Source organism: Pleurodeles waltl, chromosome 3_1 (genome assembly GCF_031143425.1).
Source record: "Pleurodeles waltl isolate 20211129_DDA chromosome 3_1, aPleWal1.hap1.20221129, whole genome shotgun sequence".
Lineage (NCBI taxonomy): Eukaryota > Metazoa > Chordata > Amphibia > Caudata > Salamandridae > Pleurodeles > Pleurodeles waltl.
The window spans coordinates 1999562797-1999581505 of record NC_090440.1 but is presented as its reverse complement, the minus strand read 5'-3'; the positions used below and the strand labels follow the sequence as shown (position 1 = coordinate 1999581505).

General features: G+C 47.0%; 1 protein-coding gene across 1 annotated transcript in view; it reads right to left on the bottom strand.

Moving 5' to 3' along the window:
- The window catches only part of MED13 (mediator complex subunit 13), an 865231-nt gene that overhangs the window by 637410 nt on the left and 209112 nt on the right, over positions 1-18709 (bottom strand). Inside the window, exons 7-8 of the mRNA XM_069226440.1 lie at positions 8320-8482; positions 7928-8038 (exon numbers count right to left, since the gene is read on the bottom strand). Coding sequence (XP_069082541.1) covers positions 7928-8038; positions 8320-8482 — 274 coding nt within the window. The remainder of the gene's footprint in view (positions 1-7927; positions 8039-8319; positions 8483-18709) is intronic.

Sequence of the window (18709 nt, the reverse complement as noted above, 5' to 3'; positions counted from 1 at the left end):
CTTTTCAAGTCTCAGTAATACTGCTGGTATAGAAGATGGAGTCTGCATGACCTTAAGCCCCGCTTCCCAAATGAAGTCAACAATGGGTATAGCTCTTACTGACTTCCTAGTATCCTCTTTGAAGTCATATAGGAAACAGTCTGACTGCTTTGATATTATTGGCAGTTGAAATCTTTTTGCAGCTCTTTCCATCACACTATGAAAACCACCAATGTCCCGCGGTGGAGAGTCCACTGGTGGAGGCGTAGAAGGAGATGGTGTTTGAATCTGATATTCATCCCATTCTGGAATGATTGAGTCAGTGTCCTGAATTTCACCTTCTTCCTGCTCATCCTCTGACGAAGGTGAATCAACATCCTGTCCAGATGAAGGACCTGGGATAGGTGGTTGTACCGGGGTAGAGGAGCCAGGTGGAGGAAATCTAGAATAATAGTCCTGCATTGTTTGCTGTAGATTAGCTATCAAAGAAACAGGCATCTGAACTGTCTGCTCCTGCTGCTCTTGAGGTTGCAGGTGACTCTGCCTCTGCTGATCTAAATAAAGCTGGTCACTTTCCTCTTCATCCTCCTCCTGACATTTAATACGGAGTTCTGAGGGGCTACGTGCCACCGGGAAAAACCCATCATCCAAATATACATCATCTTCCTCCTCCTCGTCAGCAAAGAGATGCTGCGGAGGTACTGGTGTGACTTTACTAGGTGATGTATGGGATGGTAGTAGGAGAGAAGACTTGCTTTTTATTGGCAGAATCCTCTGAGGTAGGTAAGGAGATGCTCCAAAATGCTTGGGTATAGGATCAGGAAATTGAGCCGTCGACGGAGTCGTCATCGACGGTACGTTCATCAATGGTGTTCACGTAGACGGTGTAGGTGTCGACGGAGCCGTCATCGGCGATGCGAGCGTCGACTGAGTTGCCGTCGATGGTGCCAATGTCGATGAAGTTGCCGTCGACGGAGGTGCAGTCTCTGAGGGCAAACTCGATTGCCACGCCGTCGCTGCCTCCATCGGTGGGATCGTCAACGAAAAACTCAGAGCTTACCAGTCGGTGAATGCGTCGACGATAGAGACTTCATCTTCTTACTAGTCGATGGTTTCTTTGCAATCTTCAAGGTGTGAGCAGGTGAGGGACTGTATTTTAAGCTCACTGACGTTAGTCGTAGATGACAGCTGAGATGAGGTAACAATCATTGGTGACGACGGAGCCGTAAACGTGGCCGTAGCTGTTGTCGTCGATGAAGGAAGACCTGCCGTCGACGATGCGCTCGTCGACGATGCCGTCGACGGTGTGGACATCCTGGATGTCGACGGTGGTAGGGAACTTGAAGATTTTTTGAGCTTCTTTGAGGTGGTAGCAGGCGTAGATGGCTCTGAACGGACCTTACCACCAAGTTCCCTGGATGTTGAAGCCTGTTCCTCAGGTCTGTCCTTAAATGCATGCAGCTTCTTGGCTGACTTACTGCTTTTGGGGGAGAAGCTCTCCACAGATTTTTTCTTCTTCTTTGAGGCCACTGATGTGTCGCTGTCCTCCACCTCAGAAAAAGCGTCTCTGGCTTTTCGTTTCTGAAGCCAAAGTAGGAGCCTGGCTTCTCTGTCTCTGAGAGTCTTGTTAGGAAAAGTCCTGCAGATTTTACAGTCCTTGACCTTATGCTCTGGATGGAGACAGTATATGCATTCCTTGTGAGGGTCCTCACAATGAAGCCTTAACTTTCCACAGGTACCACAAGGTCTAAACAAACCTTTTCTTGCTGTAGACATGATGGAAGAAGTACTACAGCAAAAGTGAAAACTGAAGAATATCTCTTGAAGAGAAAGTAAACTGAGCAGAGCTCAGGGAGACTCCCTTACACACGACGTGTGGTAGAAAATCTGAGACTGAGCCTCTGTGCTGAGGATTCTAAAGGGGTGGTCTCGCCTGATTGGCTGAAGTTTGGGCCTTTTCTAATGAGGCTGATAGTTACAAAACTGAATGTGTTTTTTCCTATTGACTACGAAAAAAAAAAAAAAAGAGAAAAAGTTTTTTTTATCTATTTATTGCTTTCTATGTACCGTGGTACTCCCACTTCGACGACGGGGAAGGATTCAAGCATGTGAATCTATGAAAGATACCCCAATAATGGAGAACATTATGAACACAGACTTTGTAAAAAGTTGGTGTATGAAGTTATTTTTCTATATAGTGCACTAAAGTACAAGTTACCTACCTTCTGTAACGAAATATCAGGTAGAGACATTCTAATTTCAGATTCCTTACCTTAGAATTTCCTCCAGGCGTCAGACTGGATCTGGAGATTTTGCTTTGAGCAATATACTTGCGTGTCGGTAGGTGGAGTTGGTCGACTCCACGGGCATAGTTGGCATCTTAGTCGGCCATGATGACGTCAGGAGTAGTATATAGACACCGCCTCAGTGTAGTGACGTCAGTTTAACGACTCCACACCAAAGCGCAAAGCCGCTAAGAATACTGCAATTGGTGCGCCAGAGCTAAGGACCTGAAGGGGGAACTCCTGTTTCTAGGAATCAGTACGCAAGCGGGGAGGATGGGTGCGTCGGTAAGGAATCAAACTACAATGTGTCTCTACCAGATAGTTCGTTACCGAAGGTAAGTAACTTGAACATCTGATAGAGACTTCTAGTTGAAGCTTCCTTACCTTAGAATAGATACCGAAGCAATCCTCTGTGGTGGGCTGTGAACCAAGATCATACTAGGAAGTCCTACAGGATCGAATGACCAAAGTTGCCGTCCTGACAGACCTGACTGGTCAAGGCAGTAGTGTTTAGCAAACGTGTGCAGGTACTCCCACGTAGCTGCCTGGCAGATATCCAGGACAGGAACTCCGTGTGCCAATGCAGTGGAAGCAGCAGTTTCTCTGGTGGAATGAGCATGCAACCCTTCAGGGGGTTGCTTCTTGGCCAAAGCGTAGCACATCTTGATGCAAAGTACCCCCCGAGAGATGGTACTTTTTTTTGCACAGCCTTCCCTTATTTCACACCCACATACCCGACAGTTTACCATCCACCTGGAAATCTTTAGAACGCTTAAGACAGAACACAAACGCTCTTTTTTGGGTCCTGATGGTGGAGTCTCTCCTCCTCATGGGAAGGATGTGGGGGTGCATAGAATGAAGACAGGGTGATGGACTGGCCTACATGAAAAGGCATAACTACCTTTGGAAGGACAGAAGCCTCAGTGCGCAATACAACTTTGTCAGGGTGCACAGACAAGTATGGAGGTCTGGACGAAAGGGCCTGAAGCTCACTCACCCTGCGAGCAGAGGTGATGCAACAAGAAAGTTTTGAAGGTGAGGAGCCGTAGGGGACAATTGTGCATCGGCTCAAAGGGAGAACATGTTAAATAAGTAAGGACAAGATTGAGGTCCCACTCAGGCATGATAAGTGGAGTGGGAGGAAATAAATGGGTGAAACCTTTTAAGAGTCTAATCAATAGGAGATTTGAAGAGAGGGCTGACCAGGTAATGTAAGAAAGTCCGAAATGGCAGATAAACACCCTTTAAGGATGCCCAAAGCAGAGCCCTGCTGGGCCAAAGAAAGAATGAACAAAAGAACCTCGGATAGAGGGGATCGACAGATTTGTTGGTGCACCATACCACAAATTTATGCCAACAGGCATATACTGTTTTGGTGCAAAAGGACACCTGGCTGCCAAGATAACATTACAGACTTTGGGGGTAGATCAAAAGTCATCATCAACTGTCGCTGCTCAATCTCCACGCATTAAGACGGAGATTGGACAGGTTTGGGTGGAGAACCGTCCCCTGTTGCTGTGACAGAAGATCCGACCGAAGAGGCAGTCTGAGTGGAGGCTCGATGGCTATACTCAATAGCTCTGGAAACCAAACTCTCCGTGCCCAATCCACCGCCATCAAGATGACTTGGGGGCTGTTGTTCCTGATCTACTTGAGAACTCTGGGCAGAAGTGGTATAGGCGGAAGAGAGGCCGGAGTTCTACTAGAGATTAAAAGCTTCTCAGAGCGAGTTCCGCCTTGGAAACTCCAACGCGCAAAACAGCTACCAATCAGAGTACTCTGCAGAGGTGAACAAATCTAACCAAGGCTCTCCCCACTGCTGAAAGAGACCTTGCACCACCTCCGGAAGGAGATGCCACGCGATCAGAGTTCACCTGCTCTGGCATTGACAACCTGCCAGGTGTTGAACCACCAGGGTAATGCCCTGATGTTCCAGCCATGTCCAGAGACGTAGGGCCTCTTGACAAAGGGTCCAGGACCCAACTCCACCTCGTTTGTTGCAGTACCACATGGCGGTAGTATTGTCCGTGAACACCTGCACTAATTTCCCTTTGAGAGAGGGAAGAAATGCTTTCAACGCAAACCTGATCGCCTGCAGCTCCAGAAGATTGATATGGAGCCCAGACTCCACAGGAGACCAGAGGCCTCTGATCTCTGCCTCTCCCATGTGACCGCCCCAAACCAGAAGTGACGTATCTGTCACTATAGATCTGGTTGGGGAAGGAAGACTGATCTGTCTTCGACGCAATGCAGATTCGAAATCCACCACTGCAGGTCTTTTGCAGTCCCCTCCAAGATCTGGACCATGTCCGAGAGATTCCCCTGATGCTGCACCCACTGGAACTTCAAGTCCCACTGCAGAGCCCGTATATGCCATCTGGCATGTGTCACCAGCAGGAGACCATGAGGCCATGAGGCCCAGCAGCCTCACAGTCAGTCTCACCGAAACCCAAGACAGAGGCTAAAAGATCAGAATCCTTGCTTGAATATCTTGGACTCGCTTTTCAGGAGGATAAGCACGAAACTGCACTGTGTCCAGAACAGCTCCGATGAAAAGGAGCATCTGAAAGGGAGTCAGCTGTGACTTCGGCACGTTTATAGTGAACACCAGCATGTGCAGGAGGTTCGCCGTAGTCTGAAGGTGAAAGACTACTTTCTAGGGTGAGTTTGTCTTCAACAGCCAGTCGTTGAGGTAGGGGAAGACTGAGACCGCTAACCTGCGCAGATGAGCTGCAACCACTGCCATCACTTTCTTGAACACCGGAGGGGCAGTGGTAAGGCCAAAGGGGGGCATAGTAAACCGAAAGTGCTCGTGACCTACCACGAATCGTAGGTAAAGTCTGTGGGCAGGCAGGATGGGATGTGGAAATAAGCATCCTGCAAGTCCAACGCTACAATCAAGTCTCCTGGGTCTAAGGCAGACGTAACCTGAGCCAGGGTGAGCATTTTGAATTTCTCCTTCTTGAGGAAGTTGTTTAGGTCCCGAAGGTCTAGGGTTGGACGTAAGCCCTTGTCCTTTTTCAGCACCAGAAAGTAGCGGGAATAACTAAGACTTACTTCAGGCACAGGGACCTTCTCTATAGCTCCCTTGGCCAAGAGAGTCGCGATTTCCTGGCGGCAAAGTGACAAATGATTCTCCAGGAGTTGGCTGAGTGAAGAAGGCATGACTGGTGGAGCAGATTCTAAAGGGAGGGAGTAGCCCTTTCGAACGATCTGCAAAACCCACCTGTCCGTAGTGATGGATTCCCAGTGGGGCAGGTGATGGTGAATCCTGCCGCCAATAGGAAGGGAGTGAGGGGACGGACTAGGAGGGTTTGGAGGCTGCAGTGGAGGAAGAGGTGGACTGGGCAAACCTCTGATTCCCTGTCACATGTGGGATTCCGCATCCCTGGCCACGCAGCAGCTGAAAAGCATGGGTGGCACAGTGGCTGGGCGGGAGACGCGACAGGGAGCCCCTCCTTGGACACAAAAGGGGTGAAATTCAGACTGCGGGGGATGAGGGGCCGAGAAAAGACCAAGGGACCGAACTGTAGCCTAGGAATCCTTGAATCTCCCCAAGGCAGAGTCCGCTTTGTCTCCAAAGAGACGGGAGCCATCAAAGAGCATGTCCATGAGGGACTAAAATTGGTCTAATTTGGTCAAAAAGAGACCAGGGTAGCTCTCTCCGGATCAGCACGTGGCGTGGAAAGAAAATAACTGACGTGTCCGCGTTGAGGAGGCGTCTATGTACTACTCCCGACGTCATCACGGTGACTACGATGTCAATGATGCCCGCGGAGTCGACCGACGCCACCTACCGACGCGCAAGGGTATTGCTCGAAGAAAAATTTCCGGATCCCGTCTGACGCCTGGGGGAAATTCTAAGGTAAGGACTCTACAACTAAAAGTCTCTATCAGATATGAAGTGCACCAGTGGATTCCAAAATGGTTTTACAGAGGCAAAAGTAAACAGGACTAGATTTCTCAAAGCCTGCATGATAAATATCTGACTACCACAAAACATTCCTATATCAGGTGGCATGGTTTGGTGCTGATCGCTTAAGACGTGGACTGAGGCACTTCCAGCCGAACTCCACCATCCGGGGGCTTCCACCACACTATTTGCCCAAACTGGCCTAGTGACACTAGGGAATATATCTCCCTCCTCACCTGAAGCTTAACACTGGGATCCTGAGGGAGTATTTGCTGATTGATCTGCCTGAATTTAAGCGCGGGCCTGCACAGCCAAAACTCAAGATGGCAATCAGTTCAATATAGGAGCCTCGGCCTTCACATCTAGGGGCTGCTCTTGATCCTTGGTGTGCAAGCAGTCCCAGGCAGACACTGGTTCACGTACCACACAACATGCTACTTCTGTGAAGAGCGTACTGGGCTGAGACCTGTAAAAAGGCAGTGCTGAGCAGCAAAGAAGGCAGCAAAGGCCCGTCGGAATGCAACCCGTGTTCAGGTGAGACAGGGACGCAGTGACCAGGTAATACCCGGGCCGCACCGCACCACATTGGAACTGCAGCTGCTGGAATTTCCGAGGGGACCCAGTTTGGTGTGGCTGATTGGCAGATTCACTAGTTGCTGTTCCAGCATGGCAGAAAGTGTTGGCGGGTCCAGATTACAGACCTAAATTGGCTGTGGTAGCTAGCTAGGCTCAGGGGCAAGCCCTCTGCCCCGTGGCATGTCCTGTTGCAGCTGACACCACTGGGGCCTAGTCGATCCACACTAGCTCACATTTCTGGCCTTGTCATATCCAGGATGCATGATGCGGATGACGGACGCAGAACCAATCCATGCCACCTAACAGCATGCAGGGGTACTGCTCGAGAAAAATCTCCAGATCCAGACTGACTCCTGGGGAAATTTTAAGGTAAGTAATCTGCAACTAGAGGTCTCGATCAAATAGTGCGCTATTATTCTGAGAGGCAAGAAGAGGTCATGGTTCAATGGATGTGGCCAGGGCATGGGATCACCTAGTGGACTGCCCCACAGACCCGGAACCTAGATAACCCTTCATCTTTCCCCATTACCCAAGAGTAAACTAGAGCAATCTTAGATACAGTCTTCCTATCATGGACTTTGAGCAGCTTCTCATGTATGGATATTTGATGTTCTATTAGGGTATGAGGGGCTTATAATGTTTTCTGACATTTAAAGGCAGGTACATATGTTGGCAGGCAATAGGGGTGGGGAGGAATTACTGTTTGTGCTGGAAAGGGTTGCTTTCAACGTCACGCAATGTAGCATGCCTAGTTATCCTTGGATTGTATCACTGTGAATATAGGGTGACTGTTACCTGGCACATATTGACTTGCATTCTGCAACAGCACTTGACCCAGACAGGTATTGTTTGTATTGTTAGAAACTGGAATAAAATTTTAACCCAAAAAAAAAAAAAAGGAGAAACTGGCAAAACATCAACCACATTTCAAACATATATGTATGTGAACAGTAAAGAAAGACATGAACAGAAACTCACAAGCCATAATGGCTTAGTTGTAAATGCCAGAAGAAATAAGCCACAAGAAATTGAATCTCAAACAAACCATCTACATCAAAAAGCCCATGTTCAGGACTATGGGATGTAACACCCTTCTGACTACCCCACAGCAGTATTCCCACATTCAGAAAGTTTGTCAAAAAGAAAATGTTAAAACAGATATTAGGCACTGCACCTTGAACAACTGCAATTAGTCCTTTGTGTGGCTTCAACAAAATCCCAAGTAGCCACTTTTTCTGTGGTCTCCTCATCACAAAGGCCATTTGAAGTAGTGGAGTACTTGCGCCTAAACATAAGAAATTACAGGACCAAGTTTAGTTTGCTTCTCGTGTCCTAATTAACCAGTATAATATCATAGCTAAAAACGTTTGTTTCTGAAAGCATGGAAATCTTGTTTGACAAATGCAGATGTTTGACAGTATATTATTATTAATGTATAATTTTGTTTCAATCCACATCTAATGTACCATCTTTTGAAACCAAAACATGAACATTTCTGCAGTAATCAAGATTACCAGAGGATTACCAACTTTTTTTTTTTTTACTAGTCTAAAGACCAATACTCACTTATTTTGAACTCTGTTCATATTGCACTCTTGCCAAACCTTATCCACCACCTGACTGGCTAATTTTCTTGGGATCTTCCCACCATGATGGGTAGTGGTGTCAGCCTTAAAACCATCCGTTATAGAAGAGAACCGCGCCCATTTCTGGGATGACTGGGCATCAACTACAAATTAAAAAGAAAACAAAAAAAGTAATCCAGAAAAACAACCAGGAGGATAGCGTAAGAAAACTTAAAATACTTTATTGCAAGGACATCGCTTCTAGCAAAGTATAAGTGACCAAGAACAACCACTGTTTACAAAATAAGATGAAAGCACAAAATAACTGACGACTGAAATCAGCATTCATGTAAGTCACAGAATTAGTTAACAGCATCATCTAATACCAACTGGATGCCTATCACAGGGGAATTGAGGACCATACATATTACATGAACCTCAGACAGTGTCCAGTATTGGTTTCCGGAATAGAGGTTTTATCACGTTTACATATGGAAACAGAAAATATTAATAGATCATTTGAAGACTGATGGTACAGCAAGCTGCAGAAGGCTGCTGCGCTGATTAATAGGTCCAACCCAAATGAAGAGGAAGGGCATGAACAAAGGCCTACCATAAATATGCAGGAATCAGAAGAAAAATGTTACTTACCCAGTAAGCAGGGGGGATGGAATTTCCGATAGCCCGACTCTCCGGGCATATTGTTTGGGGGACAGACAACAAACCCCCTGCAGAACAAACCCTTTGGCTGCCAGTTTACAGTACACAACGGATCATGGAAAAGCATTGTTTGGCAGCAAAGTGATATTTGTGTCTGTTAATGTTACTAGAAAGTGTATTTATGGTTCATTAATACAAAAGTCTATTTATGGTGAGTGCTCCAAGGAGATGTAAGCTCAGAATAACAGTGTTTTCAGTGTAAAAGCATGTACACACGTTTGCAAAGTTTAACAATACAAGGGTAGAAACAATGCTCCTAAAATGCTCTCTAATTAGATGTAAAAATATGCAGAAGCTTGATTGCAAGATTGATGATCCTTTGCTTTTAAAACAAAATGGTCACAAAAAATGCAAGGAAAAAATATTTTGCTAAAATACTTTGAAAAAACTGTAGGTAACTTCTTTGAAGCATCATTTAGTAAAATATGTTTATACGCGCTAGAATTTAAAAAAACTATTCAAAATGGAGAGGAAAAAATAAATAAAAAAAATCAGGGCATCCATATTCGCCAAGATAATGGGAAATATGTAAATAAACTAGCATTGGCAAAGCCAATAGGTCCAATATTGGTGGTCAGCTTTTTGGTTTTGTCAGTGTTGGAAATGGTCCTTTCTGCAGGGTTATCCCCAAACCTTTTGTCTTCGTCTTTTTTTAAAAAAAATCTTTTTGGCTGGTTTTAGGACTCTGGGCACTTTACCACTGCTAATCAGTGCTAAAGAGCATGTGCACTCTTCCCTAAACCTTGGTATGATTGACTTACACCTTTTTGGCATATTTAATTTACCTGTAAGTCCCTTGTAAAGAGGTCTACGATATAGCCATGGCTTCGAAATTAAATGTCAATAGGGGGCCTGCAGCGCAGACTGTCACCCACAGAAGTAGCCTTTCAAACCGGTCTCAGGCCCGCCACTGTAGTGCCTGCCTGCGGAGTTTACTGCCACATTAACTTGGCATTTCAAACTACTTGCTAAGGCTTAAATTCCCTTTTTACTACATCTAACTCACCCCTAAGGTATGCCCTACGTTGCCCTCTTGGCAGGGTGCAGTGTATGTAAAAGGTAGGACATATGTTGTAAAGAAATGGCTCCCTGTTGCAGTTACCCCCCACTTTTTGCCTGATACTGACTTGAATGAGAAGTGTGCTGGGACCCTGCTAACCAGGCCCCAGCACCAGTGTTCTTTCACCTAAAATGTACTTTTGATTCCACAATTGGCACACCCTGGCATCCAGGTAAGTCCCTTGTAACTGGTACCCCTGGTACCAAGGGCCCCAATGCCAGGGAAGGTCTCTAAGGGCTGCAGCATGTCTTATGCCACCCTAGGGACCCCTCACACAGCACAGACACACTGCTTGCCAGCTTGTGTGTGCTGGTGGGGAGAAAATGACTAAGTCGACATGGCACTCCCCTCAGGGTGCCATGCCAACCTCACACTGCCTGTGGCATAGGTAAGTCACCCCTCTAGCAGGCCTTACAGCCCTAAGGCAGGGTGCACTATACCACAGGTGAGGGCATAGGTGCATGAGCACTATGCCCCTACAGTGTCTAAGCAAAACCTTAGACATTGTAAGTGCAGGGTAGTAATAAGAGTATATGGTCTGGGAGTCTGTCAAAAACGAACTCCACAGCTCCATAATGGCTACACTGAATACTGGGAAGTTTAGTATCAAACTTCTCAGAATAATAAACCCACACTGATGCCAGTGTTGGATTTATTAAAAAATGCACACAGAGGGCATCTTAGAGATACCCCCTGTATTTTACCCAATTGTTCAGTGCAGGACTGACTGGTCTCTGCCAGCCTGCTGCTGAGAGACGAGTTTGACCCCATGCGGTGAGAGCCTTTGTGCTCTCTGGGGACAGAAACAAAGCCTGTTCTGGGTGGAGGTGCTTCACACCTCCTCCCTGCAGGAACTGTAACACCTAGCAGTGAGCTTCAAAGGCTCAAGCTTTGTGTTACAATGCCCCAGGGCACTCCAGCTAGTGGAGATGCCCGCCCCCTGGACACAGCCCCCACTTTTGGCGGCAAGTCCAGGAGAGATAATGAGAAAAACAAGGAGGAGTCATTGGCCAGTCAGGACAGCCCCTAAGGAGTCCTGAGCTGAGGTGACTGACTTTTAGAAATCCTCCAACTTGCAGATGGAGGATTCCCCCAATAGGATTAGGGATGTGCCCCCCTCCCCTCAGGGAGGAGGCACAAAGAGGGTGTACCCACCCTCAGGGCTAGTAGCCATTGGCTACTAACCCCCCAGACCTAAACACGCCCTTAAATTTAGTATTTAAGGGCTCCCCAGAACCTAGGAAATTAGATTCCTGCAACTACAAGAAGAGGACTGCTGAGCTGAAAGACCCCTGCAGAAGAAGAAAAGAAGACACCAACTGCTTTGGCCCCAGTCCTACCGGCCTGTCTCCTGCCTTCTAAAGACACCTGCTCCAGCGACGCTTTCCCCAGGACCAGCGACCTCTGAATCCTCAGAGGACTGCTCTGCTTCAAGAGGAACAAGAAACTCCCGAGGACAGCGGCCCTGTTCCAAAAAGACTGCAACTTTGTTTCAGAGGAGCAGATTTAAAGACCCCTGCAATCCCCACAAGAAGCGTGAGACTTGCAACACTGCACCCGGCGACCCCGACTCGACTGGTGGAGAAACAACGCTACAGGGAGGACCCTCCGGCGACCCCAAGACTGTGTAACCAAAGTTGTCCCCCCTGAGCCACCACAGCGACGCCTGCAGAGGGAATCCCGAGGCTCCCCCTGACTGCGACTGCCTGACTCTAAAATCCCGACGGCTGGAAAAGACCCTGCACCTGCAGCCCCCAGCACCTGAAGGATCGGAACTTCTGTGCAGGAGTGACCCCCAGGAGGCCCTCTCCCTTGCCCAGGTGGTGGCTACCCCGAGGAGCCCCCCCCCCCCCCTTGCCTGCCTGCACCGCTGAAGAGACCCCTTGGTCTCCCATTGACTCCCATTGGAAACCCAACGCTAGTTTGCACACTGCACCAGGCCGCCCCGCGCTGCTGAGGGTGTACTTTGTGAGGACTTGTGTGTCCCCCCCCCCCCCCCCGGTGCCCTAAAAAAAAAACCCTGGTCTGCCCTCCGAAGACGCGGGTACTTACCTGCTGGCAGACCGGAACCGGGGCACCCCCTTCTCTGCATTGAAGCCTATGCATTTTGGGCACCACTTTGAACTCTGCACCTGACCGGCCCTGAGCTGCTGGGGTGGTGACTTTGGGGTTGCTCTGAACCCCCAACAGTGGGCTACCTTGGACCCCAATTTGAACCCCGTAGGTGGTTTACTTACCTGCAAGAACTAACATTACTTTACCTCCCCCAGGAACTGTGAAAATTGCACTGTGTCCACTTTTAAAACAGCTAAATGTGTTTTATGTAAAAAGTATATATGCTATTGTGATTATTCAAAGTTCCTAGAGTACTTACCTGCAATACCTTTCAAATGAGATATTACATGAAGAATTTGAACCTGTGGTTCTTAAAATAAACTAAGAAAAGCTATTTTTCTATAACAAAAGCCTATTGGCTTGGAATTGTCTCGGAGTGTGTTTTCCTCATTTATTGCCTGGGTGTATGTACAACAAATGCTTAACACTACTCCTTTGATAAGCCTACTGCTCGACCACACTACCACAAAATAGAGCATTAGTATTATCTCTTTTTGCCACTATCTTACCTCTAAGGGGAACCCTTGGACTCTGTGCATGCTATTCCTTACTTTGAAATAGCACATACAGAGCCAACTTCCTACATATCTTTACATATCCTAGTATTAATAGACAGCCTATTTTGCTTTTTACAGTTGTAAGAGCTGTTCCTCTCAGATTAGCATTGGGAATTCCCTTATATTTTTAAGTGGTAATGTCTGAACTGAAATGAGTAGGGTGGGCATGTTTGGAATGGTAGTGAAAAATCCTGCTTACTGGTGTAGTTGCATTTTGCATTACTATTTTAGAAATGCCACTTTTAGAAAGTGGGCATTTCGTTGTGCTTATAACTGTGTACTTTGCAGCCTGACTACAATTCACGTCTAGGGCAGAGTTACAGCTACACTTTGTGCATACTTTCCAGACAGCGACATCACAGGAGGGGCTGGCTGAGACAGGAGAGGCATCTGCATTCAACTGCATATGGAGTCATCCTGGCTGGGAGAGGTTGTTCTCATGTTACATGTGAATAAGTTGTATCCCGCCCTCACACAAAGAGCTGATTTACCACCCCTACTGATTTCTGGAGCCAGGGCTGGGTTGAATGGGGTTGTGTTACACTTGAAAGGGTTCCTTTGAAGTCAGCCCTTGAACAAAGGCATTTTGGAGTATAAGGACAGGGGCTCTAAAACCATGTTTTCAGAGCACTTTTGGATCTGGTACTGAACGTCTGTCGGAAGGACTGCTGCGCTGCCCAAAAGACTCATCTGGACTGCTCTTCTACTCTTGCTCTGCTGCCTACTACTTGTTGGGTGGCAGAAGTGACTCAGATTGCTTTTCTGCTTGTTGCCCTGCTGCCAGCTGCTCCCTGACCTTGGACTACCCAGGTGCTGTGATATTGTGAAAAGAAACTCCCATCCTGGCTGAGCTGCCCTGCCACCCTGTGTTATGTCCCTAGTGTTCTCCTGGTAGAGGAACCCTGAGTCCGGTCCTTGTAGCCCCCACAATTAGTGCATGGGGAACACTTTACTTCTACTTGATTTGAGCCCATAGAGCATAGGGAGCGCATTTTCTATTATCCTGCGTATGATAAGTGCTCACTAAACTTTTTGTACCTGCACATTTCCCGGCCCGAAGAGTGACCTCCCCCCACTGGAGTCTTCCTTTCCCTAGAGGACCTGCAGTAGAATAAAGATGAGCCTCCCAGGCCCCACCTGTGACTTGTGCTGACCCGACTGAGCATGGGAGTCACGAATTTTCAAAGACTGTCGGCACCACCGCGTTCTTCACGGTCGCAACCTATCTCCGTGTGGGATCAGCCAGAGACGCGCTGCCCGGCAACAGACTGGGCTGGGCACACAAGACTCATGCGGACAACCTCATCCCCAAGTGCAGCAGGCGAAACCCGCTGGGAGCTGGGGCTATGGAGTTGTGTTGGGTCCTGCCAGGTCCGTTAGGGCCCCTGCCATCAGCAGTGCCCTCACTGGCTGGGTACGACCATGACGGAGCACAGAGACAGAGCGTGGTCCCGGCAGCCACCACAGAACTTGCCGGTAATTACCCTGCAAAAGTTATGAAGCTGGCAGCTGTCCAGCATGTCCACAGGTAGCTTCCCTTGGGAATCTTGCCTGTAAGGGGGGGGGGGGGGGGGGGGGGGGGGGGTTTGCAGAATGCCCCCACCCACTCTTGGGGGCACTGGATCTTACTGGCAAGACGGCTGAATCCTTGACTGAGGTCTCAATCTTACTTTCCCCAGTTACTGAAAATACCATATTCTCTAGACCCACAGGTGCTGCTAGGCCTGAGGTTCAGAGCCCGATTACCACATAAAGCTTAATAGGAGTGCAGGTACATGGCACCCTGTGTGCTAGGGTGATATTTGGTGGTTTATAAGGTTCGTTCACTATCAGTTGCATTCCCAGCACTAATATATGGATGTATATTGTTTTAACCATGCCTTGTTCAGGATAACAAATATTGTATAATGTGACTGCATATTATGCACAGTACTGTTTCATGATGTTTGCAACATAGAGGCCTTTCACCTATTGCACTCGTAATGTTTGACCACTGCCTATTTGACCGAAAAAAAAAAAAAAACATTTTTGACTTGACATTTCTGCTCTAGGATATACTTTTTTTATATATATAATCCTGTTTGGAGTCTCTTTTATGGTTCCTTTGTGTCTGGTGTGGGTGTGTTGCGCAAATGCTATAGTAATCACCTCTGGGGATAAGCCTGACTGCTCTGTGCCAAGCTACCAGGGTGTGAGCTCAGGTTGTCTTTGGTGTGTAAGTTGCCCTAATTAGAGTGGTGGGTTCTGCCTGGCTTAGGTGCATACCCTAGCCAACCAGAAATCCCACTTTTAACAGTCACTCTGTCTGGTTTTGCTAAGGTTTTGTAAAACTTAGTGCGCCCTGCCAGGCCCTCGCCATCATAACAAACATTGGCACAAAACACTACTATTTTTGGTTTCAAAAAGCATACATTGCCACACTAGTTCCTGGCACTGAATAAACTTGTGAAAATACGCTCCTTTCGAAAGAGTGTAAGACAGTCAGATATAGAGAATTTAATTAAAACAAAAGTTCTTGGATAGCTTCAGACTTAATTAGGGGCCCAATTCTTAAAGTCACGAAATTGCACCACATTACATGTCCTTTTATCAGTACAGATTTACAGCTTTCATGAATTTGAAAGAATTTACAAAAGTGGACCAGAAGATCGAACTCCTAGAAAGTATTTATGAACTGCACGAGCAAATCTGCATGTGTAGATTTGTTCATGCAAAAATCTGTTGAGTGTTTACAGGTTCCCCTTCCCCCCTGAACCCTGGAAGATGTTTTACTGCAGCCATTGTCAGGAGAAAGTTTCCAACCTCTCTCAGTATGGGGAAAGACTAGACCAGAGCTGGCAAAAAAAGATAAAACCTGCAATTAGTAGGTTTCCACAGAGTCAAAAGGGCATGCCAACCCAGGAACTATTGACCAACGCTACCTACAGGACTGTAAGATGCCACGATAATAAAATAGTTAGTATTCAAACATTAGTGATATGAGCCCTGGCATAATCAGAAAGGCTAAAATCTGCTTTTATATACTGAAATTGCTGCCATAATTTGTCTGCATTATGTGGCCCCAAAGAGACAAGAGTTTTTTTTTTTTTTTTTACAGGACAATATTTATGAAGCAACCTGTCCCCTGGACAGGTAGATATTGTTTTCAATTCCACACCCCTGTATAAGCATCTGTTTGCAGCATGTAGTGCTGTAGAATAACATGCTGTATATACTCCTGCCATCCAGTGTTGGGCTCAGAGGTGTGCAATTTGTTTTTCTCCAATGAAGTCTGAGTCACAAGGTATAGTGACTCTGCCTGTTTCTGGTAATGAGCATGGGCATCTGGTTCCTTGTTAGATTGTTTTTTTCTGCACTAAGGGTGAGGGTTTAGATGGAGCTTAAGGATACATAAGATGACGATGCTAAGTAATGATTAAAGATAAGTTAACCTCTGCAACAACCAAAAGGTGAACAGGGAGGAGGGTAGGTGCATGTGAATCTAAAGCACTAAATGTCCCAAACAGATGCTTACAAGATAAGTAACACTTTCTGCTTGTGGCATGTGTAGCTGTAGATACACATGCTGAGCACAGGCTAAGTAATTCCTCGAAAAAGTGTCAGGCTAATGAAAATAAGTTACTTACCTGTAATTGTAGTTCTCCAGTATTGGAATCTTTCATAGATTTACATGGTTGAATCCTTCCCAGTCGTCGAGATGGGAGCCCCCGGTAAATCAAAACAGCGATACACATAAGCTACTGCAATGAAAAAAGGCCTAAAGGCTTTCACTTTAGTAGCCTATCCTTATCATTATGAGCAAAAGGACCAAAGCAAGGCCCAGCCAAGCAGGCTTCCCCTCCCTCTAGAACCCTCATGAGAGGAGCTCCCCTTCCCTCAGATTTTCTACCACACCTCGTGCTACGGAGTCTTCATTGAGCTCTGCTTAGTCAACTCTTCAGAGAAGTTCATTTCTACTATTTTGTCTTCAGAAAAAAGGATTTCCTACAGCACTTAAGGTGTCATCTTCTTTACTTAATCGAACTCTATTTTGGGGAGAATTCATCATACCTGATAAAGAAAAGAAAAGCCTTTTCAGAGTCTGTAAGACCTGTGGGAAAAAGACTTCACTTTGGGGACCCACACAAGGACTGTATTTATTGCCTCTACCCTGACCATGTGGCCAAAGACTGCAAGGTGTGCATGACCTTTTCCAACAAAACCCTAAAAGACTGAGAGGGTAGGCTACTAATTTGGCTCCAGAAATTGAAGTCCAGATCTAATCCGGTGTCTGGTTCTGACAGTGAGGAATCTACAACTTCCTCCAGAAAACCACAGAAAAGAGGCAGATCTCCTCAACCCCCACCACTCAGAGGATCTCCCTAAAAAGGCTCATAAAAAGACCAAACGGGTGTCCTCTTAAGCTGGATGTCCTTCCAGGAGTTCTGTTTCTTCTAAAAGACACTTTAAAGAAAGATCTGTGTCCTCAGAGCGCAGCAAAAGAGCCTTTTCTGAGCCTCCAACACCACCTCCTGTAGTGAAACGTGTTTAAGAGGCCATTCGAAAAATCTGCAACAACAACACTGTCGACGGCGGTGTCTTTACAGCCTCGCCGTTGACTGCTACAACATCTACAGTCTCTACAGCAGTGTCTTCCTCATCGCCGATCATCTCAAAGACGTCCTCGTCTACAGCGTTTATAGTCGCTTCGCCCATCGCCTCGCCATCGATGCTGCCGCCGGTGAGACCATCTACATTGATTCTACCGTCGTCTGCTTCCTCGTCGACGATGGCGCTGCCAGCTACGTTGCTGTCGACGAGGGTTAAAGCACAGAAGAAGTCCGATTTCCTTTCGCCATTGGTGACATCTCCAAGTAGGGATTAAGCATTGGTACCTACACATTTACTAGAACTAGAGGATTCAGATGATGAAGGGCCTTTTGGGGTTGCTCATAGCCAATCAGAACTGCATGTCAAGTGCCAGGATCTAGAGGAAGACACCCAGCATGATCCGCAATCATTATCTGCAATCACACCAGTATTCCTATCAGGAGCAGACGGTATCTTTGCCAGGATCGCTCATAGCTGATCTGCAACTCATGTTGGATGACTACAGAAAGCGGTTTCCACCAGCTGGCTTGGAAGTTCAGCAGCCTTCTGTCGCACCCTCTGTGCCTTCTACTCCGGTTCATCCAGGGGTCCAGCCATTACATGTGCCACCACAGACACCAATTTACATCCCTTCACAGGATTTGTCCTCTTCTGATGATGACAGAGGAGGGAGAATTGCTGGATGCCATAACAGAGTGGGACGACTATCAAATTCCTACTCCGTCCTCGCCCTCTCCGGTTCCTGTGGATTCCCCTCCTGGTGACATCAGTGGTTTTCACAACTTGCTTGAAAGAGCTGCGTAGAGGTTTGAGTTGCCCATGCCCATGAAGCAGATGGACTGCTTCTTGTAGGATTTCAAGGAACCATTTCAAAAGAGTGTAAAATCCATGTCGATTGTGGACTATATCTGGAATGAGGGCATAAAAGTAATGAAGAACCCGGCCATGGTCACCCCGGTTCTACCTCGCCTTGACAAAGTAGAAGGCACCTGAAGACTCCCCGGCCTGGCTCACGGGCCATCCCAGACCCGACTCAGTTATTGCCCAGGCGGCACAGCGCAGATCTAGGAACCCTTCAGCACCAATCTCTGCCCCACAGGACAAGGAAGGTAGGATGCTAGATAATATAGGAAAACGCTTCCCTTTAATGGCTTCGCTTATTATAAGGGTCAAGACTGATTTGCATATGACTGGGTCCAAACTGGAATGACATGGTGAGCAAAGAAACTGATGGATTAAACCCAGATCTGTGATTGGGGGTGAATGTTTGATTTGTTCTACATTCCATCCATCAACTGTTCTTTCTTTTCGCTTATTATAAGGGCTTCTAATTCTTTGGCTATCCTAGG